Here is a 19131-nt window from a genome sequence, read left to right as displayed (position 1 = left end):
CATTTTCTTAAGTCTTGGCATATATAATATATCTATTTTAGAAAAGTCGTTTTAAAATTAGCAGATTAAGAAACACAACATGGTGGAAACTAAAAAAATGCCTTTTATAGAAAATATCCTTTCATGGAATACCATAGAGAGTATCCTTCCATATGTTAAATAACATGGAGGTGTCTGCACTATAGGAACCAACTTAGAAATTGATTTAAAATAACTCAGAACCACTTCTAGAAATGTATCAAAATGAACTCACAGGAGTAGTATCCAATTAAGTATATTCTGTGATATTTATAGAAACCATGTTTATAAAAGGAAACTTGGATATTTGTGTCTTCAGTGTTAATCTAAATTTGTACCATGTCCTCACATATTTTTAACACATTAACTGCCATGTGAGTTGTATTTCACCTTATGCTAGCTTTGAGCCCATGACCTTGTGAAGCAAAACCTGGGCAAAACCGTGCAGTTGTTTCGTGAAAATATTACTTGTCGATGTACTTTTTGTTGCAATTAATATTGACAAATTAATTATAAAAACATGGATTAAATGAATAGAAGTCAATTTTGTTTTTCATTAAATTTTTCATTAAATTAGAAAGGATCATTTTGTTTTTGAAGTTTTTATTCTATTTTTGTAATAAAACACTGGCGCCAAGGAAAAAAAATTTTTTTTCTAGTGTGGCAGTCAATGTGTTAAGCAAAAAACACAGGTAACAAAGAGGTAAATGTGGTATAAACCAGTTATTTAAAACTATTAAATAAATGCACATACACATATGTGCCACACACATACAACATGCACATGGCCATACAAAAAGAGCTGAGAAAGTATATACCAATAACATGCATACTCAAAGATCCAGAGGGCATATATGCATTTTTCAACTACTAATGTCTATAACCATGTAAAGAAGTAAAACATTTCTTACAAAGGCAAGCCAGAAGTTAGGAAGATCCCATATTCTGTGGACATACTGAGATTTCTGTTTTTGGAGGGGGGACGGGCCACTTCCCATAGTTGTGACTTTTGCTATTGTTGTAGATTTTGTTCATTTGTTTTTTAATTCAAGCTTGTAAAGGAAAATAGTTTAAAGGGTCAAATAGACTTCTTTAAAAATCAGCACTCAAGCCAGGCAGGTGACTCACACCTATAATCCTAGCACTTTGGAGGGCCAAGGTGGGAGGATGGCTTGAGGCCAGGAGTTTGAGAGTAGCATAAGCAAATAACAAGACCTCATCTCTACAAAGAGTAGAAATTTAAAAATAGAAAAATTAGCCGGGCATGGTGGCATGCACCTATAGTCCCAGCTACTCGGAAGGCTGAGGCAGGAGGATTGCTTGGGCCAGGAGTGTGAGATTACAGTGAGCTATGATGACACAACTGCACTCTAACCCAGACAACAGAGACCCTGTCTCCAAAAAAAAAAAAAAAAAAAAAAGCACACATCCTCGTATTCTATCACTTCCCTCTTTCCAGGGGCAGCTGTTTTCACCTCTTTAGCCTTTTTTTTTTTTTTTTTAATCTATAAATGTTTGCATTGCAAATTCTGGCATTTTCAATTTTGGACATTACATGTTGATTTCCCATCATGGAAAATAAGGATTTGGCCTGTTTTCTACCCCTACCATACAATCTATTTGTTTCCTTCTCTTGATTATTTTGTAATTTTATTTGTCATCCCATTTTTACTTTTTTATGACTATGTAAACACAATTTGTAGCTGAGTAATGTAGTGAAATGTTTTTCCTTTCTTGAATACCTTTTTATTTTCCCTGTATTTAATGTTATTTTTTCCCCTGGTTTACTCATATCTCATTCATTCTCAGATTTTTTTGCCATGTGTGTAAATTTCCTCATTAGATGAATGTCTAAATTCATATGCATTAGGTAATTCTGTCAGTTTCATCTTCTTTAAGAATCCTTTCCCTAAGTCTTCTGAACTAATACTCTGCTAAACCTGTTTCACAACTGTCATCTTGAGGTCTTCTTTTATTATTGTCTTGGATATTATTTTACCTCTTGCTTGTGTTAACCTCCTATTTCCTGTGCCCATGTCCTGTTCTTTCTTGGTTTTCTACCTCTTTTTAGTGTGGCATATTCCCTGGTATTTCATAGAGAAGGGCTGCATATTGATTTTTGTATTGCCTTCTACTTACAGTGTTGTTGAAAAGTTTGAAGCTATACAGGTTTCTGATCTGTTTATATAAACTGTTCCTTCCTCACCTCTCCAGAAACATGTAGGATTCTTTTATCCCCAGTATTCAGAAATTTTTTTGCCATACGGGTTATTTTTAGCCATTATACTGGGAATACAGTGTTATCTGGAAGCTTGTTCTTTACTGTAAAGAAATTTTCTTAAATTATTTCATTAATTATTTCCTATTTCTTTCCCTCCATTTTCTCTGTTTGTTCCCTTTGGGATTCCTATTCTCAGACTAACATTCTAATTTTCTTACCTGTTTTCTTCTTCCTTGTCCTTTTGTTTTATTTTCTGGGAGATTTCCTTAGCTTTATTGTGCAGGCTGTCTATTGAGCTTTCCTTTCTGTTACCATATTTTTATGCTCCAGGAACTTTTTTGTGTACCTTGCACACAAAATACAGGTGTTTCTTTTTAAAACAATACCTGATTATCTCATAGTTGCAATCTCTTATGACTGCGGATATGAATGATAGGTTTTTTAGATTCTTTGGAAGTTTTTCTAATTCCTTTATAATCTCTGTCTGCTTCCAGCTACTTTCTTTTTCTTACTGTTATTTTGGTGTCTATTATTCCACGGAAAGGGCTTTCCTTTTGTTTGTTTTTTTTGCTTTTGAGACAGTCTTGCTCTTACCCTGGGTAGAGCGAGTGGCATCATCATAGCTCACTGCACTCACTGCAACCTCAAACCCTTGGGCTTAAGTGATCCTCCTGCCTCAGCCTCCTGAGTAGCTGGATATTTGGTCATGTTGGTGTGTCTGTTGGTTTTTTAACCTGGATATACCGTCAGGGTCCATGGACCCAGTTTCTAGTTTTGAATTTCCTTTTTGAGCAGTTCTAAGTGACTTTTACAGGATGAAGAAGGGCAATTGTCTGGCTGCCTAGAGAAGAGAAAGGGACCTGGGGATCCGATTACTTCATAAATAGATTTTCAAGAAATTCTTTTATTTTATCTATCTTCTTTTAACCCCACTTCTAGAGGTATTTTACATGATAAGTTAGATCAGTTCTCATATTTCACTCAGATTCACTATTGGCTTAGGATGTATTTTCTTTGGTAACTGTTTTTTTTTTTCACCACTCATACATCTACTTTCTATTTTCCATACTTTTGTTACTCTCCTGTCTCTTTCTCCCCATCCTGCTGGGTTTATTCTTTTGAAACACAAAAGCAAAGCAAGCAAAAACCCTTTACTGACCCTTTATTGAAAATTTGAGAGAGAGCAAAAGTAGATGTAGGTGCTAAGCCAGCAATCTCCACCAAGACTGATTTTTTCTCCCTTTATTTTGTTAGGGAGTTCAGTATAGCAATCTAAGATGGGAATTTTCAACTATGTCTCACATTTAGAATCACTTGGGAAGCTTTTAAGAAAGACCAATACCTGAATCTCACAATTTGTGGGGTTGGTTGTTATTTAAGGAATGGTCTGTTTGTTTTTAGTTCTCTAAGTTATTCTAATGTATAGCCAGATTCGAGGATCCCGATCTGGAAAAAAATCTTTTAGAAAGTGAGGAAAGGCAACAGATTCTAAAAATATTACTGTCATTATCTAGTAAAACATTCCAAATTCTGCTAGAAGGAATAACCATTCTTAACAATATTAGGAATTCTGGTCAGGTGAGGTGTCTCACACCTGTAATTCTAGCACTCTGGGAGGCCAAGGTTGGAGGATCGCTTTAAGTCAGGAGTTTGAAACCAGCCTGAGCAAGACTGAGACCCATCTCTACCAAAACCAGAAAAAGTTAGCCAGGTGTAGTGGTGCATGCCTGTAGTCCCAGCTACTCGGGCGGCTGAGGCAGGAGGATCACTTGAGCCCAGTAGTTTGGGGTTGCAGTGAGTGCAGGGAGCTATGATGACACCACTGTACTCTACCTAGGGTGACAGAGCAAGACTCTGTCTCAAAAAGAAACAAAAATTAGGAATTCTAAATGAATTTCTTACTAAGGTCTGTTCCTCTTTGCATTTCAACAAACAAGAATGTAGTAGCCAAAATTAAGTTTCTGTGGGAAGTGGGAAATAGATACTATTGTAGAAAATCAAATTAGTGTTATATAGGACAAACTTGAGAAACAGTCACAGAATGTATAGTAAATAAATGCAGTTAGAAAAGATAAGAAAGATTGTTAGGTGGGAGATGTCCTGGCTCTTTGACTCCTTGCTTGGAAGAATCACAAGCAGGGCTGGTGCAATGGAGTGAGCAGCAATTCCACACAAGCAGCCTTTATTGCAAATCAAAAGTATGTTCTGGAGGGAGGAACAGGTCTATCTCTGCAAGTGGAGGAGACTCTAATTATGGGTATCTTTACCTTTTTATAGGAAAATAGGTCAGGAGATCCCTTGGTTTACTGGTTGAGGGTCTCTGATCTTTATCTGTGATTGACATGCCCCTGTTATATAACAATTTTCTTTCTACACATGTTCCTTTCCCATAAGTCTCCTTGATTGCCCACGGGGTTGGGGAGACCACAGTGCAAATGAGGCCTTAGTGATACGGCCATGTCACTAAGTCACCTAAGGTCTCCCTTAATGTGCATGTGCAGCATTGGGGACAGTCCCTTAACCGTGAAATATGTTCATGGTGGTTTGGATTCTAGATGTTCATTGGCCTCCTTATATTTGCTCCCTCCTCTTTCCTGTGGTTAGCAACTGCCCTAACAAGATCACCTGTTCCTAACAAGATCAATAATGAAAATCTAAAATAGAAATAATAAATAACCTTTGTAAAGAATATTTATAGTCATAAGACAGCTTCATACTTATTTTTATTACATATTAACAAATTATAGTTGTATATACTTATGGGGCATAAAGTGATGTTACATCATTGAATACAATGGGAAAGGATTAAATCAAGCTACTTAAGATATCCCTCACCTCAAATAATTAACTTTTTGTGATGAGAACATTTGAAATTTACTCTCCTAGTGATTTTGAAATGTACAGTACTCAGTTACTAGCTGTGTTCACCACATTGTGCAATAGATGCCCCCCAGCCCCCCAAAAAATCAGTCTTACACAGCCTATCTAAGTGTATCCTTTGGCTGTGATTTCCCCATTTCCCCCATCCTTCAGCCTTTGATAACAACCATTCTACTCTCTGTTTCTTTGAGTTCATTTGTTTTAGATTCCACATATAAGTGAGAGCATGTGGTATTTGTCTTTCTGTGTTTGACTTATTTTACTTAGAATAATATTCTCCAATTCCATTCGTAATTGTCACAAATGACAGAATTTCTTCCTTTTTAAAGGCTTAATAGTATTACATTGTGTGTGTGTGTGTATATATATATACATACAGTACCACATTTTTTCTCTCCTCTCCTCCCCTCTACTCCCCTCCCCTCCCCTTTCTTTCTTTCTTTCTTTCTCTCTCAGGATCTTGCTCTGTTGTCTGGACAGAGGGCACTGTCATCACCATAGCTCAGTGCAACCTCAAACTCCTGGGCTCAAACAATCCTCCTGCCTCAGCCTCCCAAAGTGCTAGGATTATAAGCATGAGCGACTGCCTGGCCAGGTTCTTAGTAATGGGTGTGCATAGCATCATTCCCACTGGGGGTTAAACTCCTAGGCATGTATATTTTGAAGTAGCTTTGCAGGTGATTGTGAAGAACTGTAATATTAAAGGTACATCAAATTTTAGGGCAAAACAAGTAATCCTGGAAGATTTGCAAACATTCTTTTGGAAGTTCTAACCTATATAATAAGACATGAATTAGAACTAGAGGTATAAATGTTAGAAGAAAGAGAAAATTTTCCTTACTTGCAGTTAAAGGAAGGCTTATCTATAAATCCTAAGGAATTGGCTATAAAATTTCAGTGTTATTTTAAGTTCAATTTGAGTGGGAAAATAGAGTTTAGTAGAACAAAATTCAGTATTCTATAATAACCACTTTCGAATAACAACGAAAATGAGAGCCCATTCAAAATATCATAAATATTTAAAAAGTTAGAAATACTCATTTTTGCTTAATTTTATCTTTTGAATCTGATTTAAAAGTGAAAATTAACAGAAAACTATTCTAAAAGGTATACTGAAAAGTCTCACTTTTCTCCCTATTCCTTATCCCTTTCCCTGCCTACCATAGGTGATCATTTTTAGTTAATTTCAGTTTATCCTACTTATTTTCATTTTTTCAAAAAAGCCACTAGCTTTATGTATTCTTCCTCTCTTACCCAAAAAGTAGCATACTATATTTTTCTTTATCTTGACTTTGTCACTTTAATGATGTATCTTGGAGACATTACTCCTATACCAATAGGTAGAAATCATCTTCATTCTTTTTTTGGTTGCAGAGTATTCCATCATATGACCATTTATTCAGTCATTGTTCTATTGGTAGATATTTTGCATAAAAATGACATTAATGGTAACTGTGGGCTGGGAGAGGTGGCTCATGCCCCTGTAATCCTGGCACTCTGGGAGGCCAAGGCAGGAGGAGGCTGGAGGATGACTTGAAGTCAGGAGTACAAGACCAGCCTGAGCAAGAGAGAGACCCTGTCTCTACCTAAAATAGAAAAAAATTAGCCAGGTGTGATGGTGCACACCTGTAGTCCCAGTTACTGGGGAGTCTGAGGCAGGAGGATCACTTGAGCCCAGGAATTTGAAGTTGTGGTGAGCAACAATGACACCACTGCATTCTCTACCCAGGATGACAGAGCAAGACTCTGTCTCAAAAAAAAAAAAAACTATGTAACTAATCTATATGATGGAAATAAAACCTTGAGGATCTAAATAAATGGATACAGGTATAATACTCCAGGACATGAAGATTAAAGATGTAAAGATTTCAGCTCTCAAAATAATTCATAGGTTTATTGTAATTGTACTCAAAATACCATTGGGCTTAAAAAAAATCATAACAAAAGGATTTGGAAAATTTATCTAGATAAATAAATATTTAAGTCCATGTTAAAGTTCTGAAAAAAGAATGGATGGAGAGAAACCCAATTATAAGATGTTAAAACATAATGAAGCTCTAACAACTAAAAAAGTACCAGCACCAGAATAAAAATGACCATTGGGGAAACAGTCCAGAAATGAAAAATGTTGGCTATAAGGATTTAACATATGATAAAAGAAGCACACATATCCATAGGGAAGGGAAGGTTTATTTAACAAATGTTATTAATATAACCATAAGTAATTTGGGGTAACAGAAATTTAGATTTTTTTTTTTTTTTTTTTTTTTTTTTTTTTTTGAGACAGTCTCACTCTTTTGCCGGGCTACAGTGAGTGCCATGGCGTCAACCTAGCTCACAGCAACCTCAAACTCCTGGGCTCAAGCGATCCTTCTGCCTCAGCCTCCCGAGTAGCTGGGACTACAGGCATGCGCCACCATGCCCGGCTAATTTTTTCTATATATTTTTAGTTGTCCGATTAATTTCTTTCTATTTTTAGTAGAGACGGGGTCTCGCTCTTGCTCAGGCTGGTTTCAAACTCCTGAGCTCTAACAATCCGCCTGCCTCGGCCTCCCAGAGTGCTAGGATTACAGGTGTGAGCCACCGCGCCCGGCCTAGATTTGTAAAATATCATATACTAAAATAAGTTCCAGATGGATTAAATAATTACATAGAAACGAGCCAAAGAATTTAATTGTGTGTTGATTGACATTAAGAATGGAAATTACTATCTGAGTTTAGAATTAGTAGAAGAATTTACAAAGGAGATAGTTGACAGACTACATAAAAATTTAACTTTTATATCATCCAAAAATGTAGCCCAAATGAAGAAAAAAAAAAGTACCAGACTGGGGAAAATACTTCTAGCAAATTTTCAATGTCTTAATGTTCTTATGTATGAGACCCTTATGCAAATATATGAATTGGCATAGGACAAGATTAGACAATTAACTAAATAGGAAATTCAACAAATAAACAAACATGGAAATATTTTAAATGCAAATTAAACTACTAAGGAGTTACCAGGATCCACCCAATACATTAGCTACAACTCCCATGCAGGCCAGAGTAGGGTGTAATTACTAGATGGGTAAATTGCTAATGGTCTTATATATAAAGTAACCATTTGAAAAGTACTCTTAAGATGTGTCAAGATTCATAAAAATCTCCATACTTTTTGACCTGAAATCTCACATCTGGGAATTGATCCAAAGAAAATAATAACCTCCCATCTTCCAAAAAACAAATCTGTAAACCCAAAGATGTTCACAGAGTTGTTTCAAACAGCGAAAAATTAGAAACAACCTAAATGGCTAATCAGGGGAGTAATTAACATTTTCATATGCCCCCTGATAGAATACAACACAATAATTAAAATATGGTTAATAGAGATCGCAGTTGAAAAATGTAATAAGACTAAATTTTAAATTAAAAAAAAATTAATACTCTCATGCAAAGAGGGGATAATTTTTTAAAAGTGAGCTTTCATATTGTAGATACAATTTGATATAAGAATGACTTGAAGGAAATACATAAAAATGATAAGCAGTTATGGTAAGGAGATAGTAGGTAATTCTGTTCTTATTTTCTGTGATCCAATGTAATACAAGGCTTCATTGGATATTAGCACAGCACCCAGAGCAGGGGAGCTAATAAGCCTATGTTATGAGAAGAACACGGTCTTTGGAGACAGGAGACATGCAGATCTGAGTTCCAATTCTGATTCTTCTACTTTCAAGTATGTAGAATGACAATGTAGTACCAACTCTGAACCCCAGTTTCTTCATCTGAAAAAGGGGCTGATACCTTTTCTTCATGATTGTTATGTACATTACCAATACCTATATAGCACACTGGATAGGTCAGTACAGAATGATAACACCTTTTGAACATGCTTTGACAGAGTGTGTCCAGTTCTGGCTGTCCCTGACCACCCTCTGCCCCCTTTTTTTTTTTAAAGAGACAGGGTCTTACACTGTCACCCAGCCTGGAGTACAGTAGTGCAATCATAGCTTACTACAGGCTGTGACTACAGGTGTGGGCCACCACACCCATCTATTTTTAAACTTTTATTATTATTATTTTTTTTTGTAGAGACAGTGTCTGACTTTGTTGCCTGGCTCTAAGTGATTCTGCTGCCTAGGCCTCCCAAAGTGCTAGGATTCCAGGTGTGAGCCACTGTGCCACCCTGGCAATTACTTTAATAAGAGTATAACAACCTGGGGTGTATCCAGAGGAGGAAGATCAGGATAGTGAGTAATTCTGAAATCTTGCTTGAAATACAGTGGAAAGAGTCAATGGAAAGGGAGGGGCACATTAATGCTCTCTTCAGATATTTGAAGAATGGCTGTCACTGGAGAGCGATATTAGTTCAGTGCTATATGGTATCAATGGGTGGAAGTTACGCATTATATATTTTGTTTCAGTGCAGTATCATAAGAAGGAAAGGGAACAGAAAAGGAAATTGTTTGTTGTTTTAAAATGTGTTACTTCATATATATTCTTCGAAACAACCCTATGAGGGTGTGTGTGTGCATGTGTGTATTTAAATATTGGAGGAAACAGTGGATAAGTACCCAAAGCCACAAGGCACATGAGTGGCAAAACCAGTTTGGAATCCAGGTCTGTGTAATCTCATCTTTTTTACTACATTTTGCTGCACTCTGTTGAGCTGCAAGCTTTCTTATAATTAAACTGTTCATCACCAGCTATCTTCTACCTAATGAAGTAATGGCCACTCCTCCCCCATCTCTAAAAGAGTTCAGATAGAGAATGAATGGAAAGGTTGAAAGGAAGGCTGGATTCTAAATCAATGGTCTACACATTTATTTGAATGCATGTATCTCTCAGCAAAATACTTGAGCATACACTGCATATAAATATATATATCTGTTATATATATGTAAACTATTGTACTAATACTATGTGTGTTATGAAACACAGGGAAAATCAAAATTTAAAAGATTATGGTTTTACTAAAATTTTAGATTTTTTTGTAAATTAAATTTTAGGGTTAAGGTAAAATCTCAACTTTATAACACTTTTTTTTATAGATAGATTTTTTTTTTTCTATATCCCTATGGATTGCCTTTTGTACCCAATAGAGATGCATCATACCCCCAACATTGGAGATCATTGTTTTGGATGATTGTGTAAGAGTCCTTTCAGTATGAAGATTCTGTGATTCTATTTAATATTTGTCCTAAATTTTTCTGAAAGAGCTAATGATGGCTTAATTAACTTTCAGAAAGGTTTTTAGATAGTCTGTCTAAAACAAAACTATAAAGACTTCACTGACATTTGTAGCAGCAATTAAGTCTGAAAACCACAGAGTGTGAAAGGTGCTTTTTCAGATAAATGGTAGCAACCCCATGAGCATTATAATGTATACATAAAAGGGGATATAAATAGGGATTATTATTAAGTTGGATTTCCATTTGCAGCACAGGAAATAGCCTCATTATTTTAGTCAAATCTTCCTAAGTCTATATGTGTCCAAAACTTACTGTAGTCATATATTCTAAAATGAATCTGAAATTTTGCCTAGAGAGTAATATGAATTTTTGTACTTGGTAAATTATTTTAGCACTGTTTTGGAATGGAGCCAAAGGTTTAAATTAGGCCAAATCTACTGGACAAAGATCTTTATAGAGATGTGTATCCTTTAAGCAGCAAACGAGTTGGTTGCTTACATTGACAGGGAAATGTTTGCTGCTTTTCTACATTCTGGCTCTTAGATTGGCCATTGCCAGGTTGATGCTTCACAATTAAGATAACTTTCTGTTACTCACTGTTTCTTGGTGGTAGATTCTTTAAGAAAAAGCCTTCCCAAATCACGTAAAGCAGAAACCAAATCTAACCTTTAAAAGATATTCTTGAGATGAAATTCTAGATCAGCAGTGCTGTTTGCCATTTTTTTCATAGTGATACATTTGTACAGATTTTTTGACATGACATACTGCAATTTGGGTGAAAGTTGTAAAAGGAAGTGTTGCTTGCAGGTAAGATCAAACCCAGTTTAAGCAAGAGATTGAAACCGCCAACTTCAACTACTTTTTCAGCACAGGTCTTAAGTGGCCCACATGCTAGGAGTTTCTTGGTAATAATAACTCTTAGTGATTCTTTTGTTCTAGAAAATTACCCTGGAAAAGTACAGTTTAAACAGTTTAATCTGATGGTTTCTTAAATTTTTGTATTCCTTTACTCATTCAACATAATAGTCATTCAGTGCTTCTTTGCGCCAAGCACTGAGGACTCATTAGTGAGCAAGAGGGATATTGATCACTGATTTTACATACACACACACACACACACACACATACATACACACATATATAAAACGTGCTAAAATCCCATAGAACTATTGTTGCTCACAATGTCATACTTTAGGAATCCCTGCTTTAGTCTGACTGTACTTGCCTATCAGCTTGCTTACTCTCTTCTCTCTCCTCACCTCTCTTCCCCTCCCTCCCTTCCTCTCTATTTTATTGTCTTCCTTCCCTTCTTCTTAAACTCTTTCCTTCTTTGAGATAGTGACGATAAGCAAATTTTGAACTCAAGTCATCTAAGAATAGGCGAAACTATGTATATTTATTGTATAAAACTCGCATGGTAGAGTTAAACAGGAGATGAAAAAATTTTCAGTTTGCCTTAAAAATCAAATGCCGTCTCTCCTGCGCAGATTTCAAGGCAGGTATCTTTGTTACTTCTTTCAGAAACCATGTATCTTTAAATGGGTTTATATTATTCTATTTTAAGTAAAATAAGTATCAGTTGTTTTTATACAAGTGTCGTTTTTGGATGCAAACATTTATATGATTAGTTAATTTTTTATTAGTCTCCCTTTGATTACATATTCTCTGAATCTGAATCCTGATATGTTATTTCTGGAATTAGCTGTTTTTGTACCTATTTCTGTTTTTTATGTTACAATTAGCATATTTCTTATTTATCAGTGCTTTCATTACCTTGTTATCTAAACTCTAGAATGCATCCCAGTTAATTAAAGACATGTGAGTATGTTTTTTTGCTGTTGTCTTTACTGGTAAATTTAAAAGTAATTGAAAATATAATTCTTGTCTTCTTTAGCATCAGACAACAGTCAGCGCTTTCGAGAAACCTGTTTTGCATTTGCCTTGACACCACAACAAGTGCAGCAAATCAGTAGTTCCATGTAAGTTGTTTTCAACTGTAACTTGCAGTTTGGTCTTTGAATCCCGTACTGTCTATAATGAGTGATCTTAAAAAGCAGTGTATTGGTGAGTTCATGTTATTGTCATGCAGATATTAGTGTTGAAAATATTATGGTGTGTTAGTTACTCTAAGAACAGTTATATCTGATCATTTGAAAAACTTTTCTGGAATAACAGTATCTTTGATTCAACTTTCATATACATATTTTAAAAATAATTATAATTTTGCTTCTTTCTGTCCTAGGGATATTTCTGGGACCAAATGTGACTTCACGGTGCAGGTCCAGTTAAGGTACAGTTTTGACTACTGTATATACTCATAGTTTAACAGATAATATTCCTTAAAAATTAATTAAAAATCTACCTGATTTTCAATAAGTATATTGAAATTATTGGCTTTAGTTATTTGACTAAGGGAAAATATTCTGTTATGAGCTATCCTAATTTTTATCCAATTTAGATTTTAGTATAGCAAATCATGTACCATGTATCTAACCATATTTCTCTACTTTGGTTGCCATTGGTTGAGAAGCTCTAGCTAGTGATATCTTTAAATATCAGCTCTTTAGAAATACCAGGTTTTGTGAAAGCGAGGGCCTTATCTCCATAAGAGGCAAACTACTATAGATAAGGAACTAATACTTAAGTCTACGGTATCTCATGGACTAACACCAAAATATTCTAATTTGCTTTGTCCTATATTTTAAATAATTGATTTAAGTATGCTCTAATTTAGAATCCATTTGAGACATCTCTTGAAAGTTTTCAAAGACTAATGAAAAATTTTCCAACATAGATTCACAACTTCCCCTTATTCAGTTTCTTTCCTTAGCCCACCCATTTCTTCTTAGAATATGTAAGAAATCTTTTGTATTTGTATGTCTCTTGCTTATATAAATCAATCTTGCGCTCTTATTATTCTATGACTATCCATATACGAACCTGTGTCCCACGTTGTTCTTGTTGCAATAGGAATAGAAAATAAAATAAAAGACGATTGTTTTCTTTAGTAGCTGTTTTCCTTATATTGTGAGAAGGGTAAATCAAACAGATAGCTTGGTATCAATAATCAGATACTAAGTTGTATGTACAAATTAAAAACATACTAGGAGGTCAGAAAAGAGATTAATCTAAAACACCTGCTCAGTGCTTCATGGAACAATGTAAAAACCTCTCATCTAGGCTTTTAAATAGTAAGGTGAAAACAGTGAAAAAGCAGAGGAGAGGTTGAGCTGAAGACTGTAAACAGGATATGACTATATTTATTGGCATTTATACCATAAAACAACATGACAGAGCTTTATCCCAGTAGACTAAATAATGATCTAAGTCTTGGTTTTAGAAGGTATTGACAAAGGTGATTCTGTATAAAAGGTGTACTTTATCTGTCAGGGGCAGACTGTAATAAAATGACTGAATAAATTAAAGGATGAAAATATGATATCTTCATAATTACGTATTGCTGTAGTCTTCTTTACTTCCTTCCTCAACAGTTTGCTTTACATTTTAATCATACTGATAGTTGACATTGTCCTTTCAAATAGTCATTTCAAAGTATTGCATAGAGCCATTCTTAGAGGTCCACACTCTTGCTACCATTCCCCTTATCCTCTTTCCCTGACCCCAACACATACATGTACACATTCCTGAACCAAAGTACTGCTGCCTTTATCCTTTTTATACGTTTTTCATTTTTGACTTCTGGGTTAGTTTTCACTTGAAGAAAAGGTCCCAAGACCAAAATAAAGTTTAAAAACCCTAGCTCTAGAATGAAAGATCTAGTTACTTTTAGTATTTTATATTAATATACATACATTCTTGAAAGCAGCAACAGTTATGGTTCATATATCTTTTTAAGATATATCGGTTATCTAATTCAGAGATTCCAAGGGAATTTTGATGTTAAAAATGGTTTAGCCATTTTTTATTTTATGTTATTTTTTTGAGACAGAGTCTTGCTCTATCACCCCAGGTAGAGTGCAGTGGCATCATCATAGCTCACTGTAACCTCCAACTCCTGGGCTCAAGATGTTCTCCTGCCTCAGCCTCCTGAGTAGGTGGGACTACAGGCGCACACCACGACGCCTGTCTAATTTTTCTGTTTTTAGTAGAGATGGGGTGTCACTCTTGCTCAGGCTGGTCTCAGACTCCTAAGCTCAAGCAGTCCTCCCACCTTGGCCTCCCAAAGTTCTAGGATTATAGGCATGAGCCACTACACCCAGCCTAAAAATGGTTTAGCCATTTTTAATTCAAATTTATCCCCAGAACTTGATGAAAAAAATTTCTGTTACATTTGTTAATTATTAATTAGTTCTTTGTGTTTTAATAAAACGGTTCTTCATCTCCCTAATCCCTCCATTACTAGGTCTATAGCCCTAATGTATTATTTAAGTTAAGAGATTATGCCTATCTGCCATCTTAATTATAAATGTTTATCTAAAGCATGAAAATAATTTGGTCAGAATTAGGATCAATGCTTTCTCTGTTAGACACCTAGTCTATTTTCATTTACGTATCTGTTACCACTCTCCTATTTACCCCCACCTCCACCCCCATGAACTACGTCACAGAAACTTTTTTTGCTATTTTTCCATTTTTTTTCCTTTTTTCCCTTCTGTTCGTTAGGGTAGTTTAGATTTTCACTTTTTATTTGGTTGAATAGAAGTCGACTTGTCATGTGAATTATTCTTTTCCTGGAGCTCCAAGCGGCTATAGGAAAATGGTCCATGTTTTACATTTATCATTGCATTGGAATAATTGATTAAAAACTGTGACATCATCTTATTGTATTATAAAGAATTAGCCTGTAAATGGAAGGTCCTGCTGAGGTTAGAGATGGTCATGTGAGCTTTGACATCTGTTTGCTAAGTATATTTCTGTAAAATCTTTGTAGATCAGTAATTTTTAACTTTTTTATGGATCACTTTGAGAATTTAATGGAAGGTATGGATTGTCTTCCTATAAAAATGAACATCTATTAATATATGTACTCATAAAATTTTATATATAAAATTGTCCCATTTTGTGGACCATCCCCACCTTCACATCCTGTGGCCAGCAAGTTAAGACCCTGCACCACAGGTGCTGAGAAAAGATGTTTGCGCATGATGAATATTTCACAGAATTCAGAGATAGAGGTCTCCTTACCATGTAACTCAAGGGTGTTGTGAACATTCTGTAAAGGTGGAATGAACCTTGGGTATAGGAACTAATAAAGAATAGATGTCTTGGATAGCAGATTAATAATTTATTTTATGTAAGAGTGAATAGAGTGAGAATTTATAAATTTCTTAGCTATCCTTGGTTTTTCCAAAAGATTATGCATTTAATTTAGAAATAAATGTTTCTGGAGTTTCTAAAGTAATATTCTAAATTCGTGTGGATATAACACAGTGTGTTAGCTTACTAGAGACCCTTGTTGTGCTAGGGATGGCCTCAAAGCATTTTCCTAGGGATGAACTTTTTCCTAGGGATGAACTTGTCCTAGGGATGGCCTCAAAGCATTTTCAATATTTTCTGCTGAGAACCATAAAAATGTTTCTTAGACAAATAAATTTGGTAAATACTTCATACAGATACTATGTCTGTCTCCTAGAGATTTATAATACATATTAACTTATTAAAAGCCTTGAGAAGCTTTGTAATTTAATTGTTTGGATTCAGAATTTCTTTAATTTATTTAACTACAGAGCTTTTTTCTTCCTTTTAACTCTTGTTGATATCCAGGGAAGCTAGTGCCTCTCAGAACATGCTTAAACAAATAATTGGCAATATCACGAAGTCAACTATATGTTAGCATTCATGATTGCTGAAACTTTACATTGATAGAAATATTTATTTTAAGCTTAATATATGCTTTAATGTATGTTTAATTATCAAATTAAATGTCCAGTTTTTATAGTTTTCCCTTTTTTGTTAAGTTGACTATCTTTTAAATTAGCTATTGAACAAAATACTAATGTGATCATCCTTTAATAACTTAAACTTGTCCTTTATTATTTAGGTTTTGTTTATCAGAAACCAGTTGTCCACAAGAAGATCACTTCCCACCCAATCTTTGTGTGAAAGTGAATACAAAACCTTGCAGCCTTCCGGTAAGTCCTAAAAGCTATGTTTTTAAATGCATTGGCAACATAACTATCCAATAAACCATCACAACTGTTGTTAATCATACTTTTTCTTTAAGAAAACATTTTTATTTTGGATATATATTCACGGGACTGGGTTAAACACTGGTACTAACTATGTACAGTTGGCAGCCGTGACATTAGTTGTGGAGACAAAGTCCAGGATTTGGAGTTGGGTGTGATAGCTTTAGTGTTGTACTGGATTTGGGGGAGAAGAAGTTATTTCAACAGAATCTCAATTGTGTTCATATGATTCTATAAGCCTATGGTAGAATGGAGATTTGAAGAATGCTGTGCCTTAAACAGGGGGTAAAGGTGGGGGCTGGTTTTAGTCCCCTTGAAAATAGTCCTTATATATCTATCTAAGCTATTTATAAATTTGGAAAATACTATACAGATACTAAGTCTTCCTCTTAGAAATTTATATTTAATAATACATACTAATATATTAAAAGCTCTGAGACATTCTTAATTATTTTGATTCTTAAATTTGTTTAACTAAAGAATCTTTTTCTTCTTTTTAACACTTGTTAATATCCAAGGAAGCTAGTGCTTCTCAGAACATGCTTAAACAAATAATTGGCAATATCATGAAGACAACTATAGGTTGTCTTCCTGATTCTTAAATTTAAGAGATTTTGGATTCCTTTCACTAATATTTTTCTCAGGTTTACTATAATGAAACTTTAATGTAAATATTTGCTTCTCTACTTTTTAATGAAGACATTCAATTTTTCTGGTATGTCATTTGTTGGGTTTTTTTTTTTTAAAGGAATGGAAATTGAAATGATTGTGAAAATATTAAGTAGAAATAAATTATATTTCATTCTTAGGGTTATCTTCCACCTACTAAAAATGGTGTGGAACCAAAGCGACCCAGCCGACCAATTAATATAACCTCACTTGTCCGATTGTCCACAACAGTACCAAACACGATTGTTGTTTCTTGGACTGCAGAAATTGGAAGAGTAAGTACATTTTTGTTTCTACCAGGTTTTTGTATTATAAGGAAGGGTTTTTCACTCTCGCTACCTGAGCTTATATGTAAATGATATTATAAAATGAGTTACGAAAGGATTTATTTTTGTTTTACAACGAATTTTCAACATGTTCCCATTTGAAAAATGGGATCATGCAGTAGCCAGTGTTTTATAACCTGATTCTTTTACTCAGCAATTTATCATGGACCTCTTCCTGTGTCATTACATGTTCTGCATTATTTTAAATGGCTACATTATATTCCAGTATGAATATCTATAATTTAGCCTGTCTCCTACTGTTGATTACTTACTTGATTTATTGATTGATTCATTCATTGCTGTTTCAAAGAACATGTTGAAGACCGTCCCAGTATCCATAGCTTTGCATGCATACATGATAATTGCCTTATAGTAAATTCTCCAAAGTGGAATTGCTAAGTCAAAGAACATGCAGAATTTTAAGAAATTTTGTGTATGTTGACAGATTGCCTTCTCAAAAGATGTACGAATTTATTCTCTTTCAGTATTTATTCACATGCCTGTCAACACTTAACTATTATCTTCTTTAAAATCTTTACCAATTTTATTAGCTAAATAATGGCACCACTTTGCTTTAATTAGTACCCCTTTTATTATTACTGAGATTGAATGTTTTATGTTTGTGATTATTTACATTTTAAAATTTTATCCATGTCTATTTCTCTATTGCTATTTTTCTTACTGATTTGTGAGTTCTTCATATAGTGACTTAATCCTCTGTTACATGCTGCATATATTTCTTTCTAGTTTGTTTGCCTTTTATTTATGTGATTATTTAACATGTAGAAGATTTAAATTATTATGGAGCCAAATTTTAACCTTTTTTTTCCTTAATAGTCTTTTTTCCCTCCCCATCATGCTTTGTCTATCTGCCCTTCCCAAGCTTATGTAAATATTTGTTTATATTTTCTTCTGGACTTCATATTTTACCTGTAAATATTTAATCCATATTAAATTTACTTGTGGCATAAGATAAAAATTGCTTTCATTTTTTAAATAGCCAGTTCTAGCACCATTAACTAAATAAATGTTGATTCTGAAGCACCCACTGTTATATATTTAATTTTTATATATCCTGGGTGTGTTTCTGAACTTTTTCTGTATTGTTTATTAATCTAGCATTATTTTTCTGGGGCAATTTTTTTGAAAATTACAATTTTTAAATATAATAATCTGTAATAAGCTTTGAAATAATCTGAGTTCATATCTGTTCACTAATTTATTTGAAATTTATTGAATGCTTACTGTGTGCCATGCAGTATACTCAAAATTGGCAGTACCGTAGGGAGAAAAAAGTGTTTCCTCTCCTGGGGCATGAGACCTAGGGGCCAGGTGGTCACACTCAAAAATATGTGCATTTATTTATTGTAAGTACTATAAAGGGGAGGTATGTGGTGATTTCAGAGTGTATTAAAGGGCACTTTGAACAAGAGAGAGAGAGAAAGTCAGGGAGGGCTTCCCCAAGGAAGTAATAGTGACTGAGCCAAGAGCTGAGAGAAGGGTAGCAATCAAGTTAGGTGAAAGGTTCAGGGGCAGGGGTGAGCCTAGATTTTTTCAAGTGGCTGAAAGGGTGAGTGGAGTACAGAGAATGGGGAAGAATAATATATGAGATGGGCCTGGAGAGGTAAGATAGGGCCAGATCATGCAGGGCCTTGTAGGTAATGTTAAAGTTAAGGATTTTCTTTTTTTAAGCA

The 19131-nt window shown here is 34.6% G+C and overlaps 1 protein-coding gene across 1 annotated transcript in view; it reads left to right on the top strand.

Moving 5' to 3' along the window:
* PIAS1 (protein inhibitor of activated STAT, 1) overlaps positions 1-19131 on the top strand; it is a 105634-nt gene that overhangs the window by 48171 nt on the left and 38332 nt on the right. The window contains exons 2-5 of the mRNA XM_012664828.1: positions 12188-12272; positions 12536-12583; positions 16295-16385; positions 17252-17386. Of these exons, the coding sequence (XP_012520282.1) occupies positions 12188-12272; positions 12536-12583; positions 16295-16385; positions 17252-17386 (359 nt within the window). The remainder of the gene's footprint in view (positions 1-12187; positions 12273-12535; positions 12584-16294; positions 16386-17251; positions 17387-19131) is intronic.

Source organism: Propithecus coquereli, unplaced genomic scaffold, assembly GCF_000956105.1.
Source record: "Propithecus coquereli isolate 6110/MARCELLA unplaced genomic scaffold, Pcoq_1.0 Scaffold92, whole genome shotgun sequence".
In the NCBI taxonomy this organism is placed as follows: Eukaryota; Metazoa; Chordata; class Mammalia; order Primates; family Indriidae; genus Propithecus; species Propithecus coquereli.
Note: the sequence above shows the minus strand (reverse complement) of the source record. Positions and strands in the feature narration are given on the sequence as shown.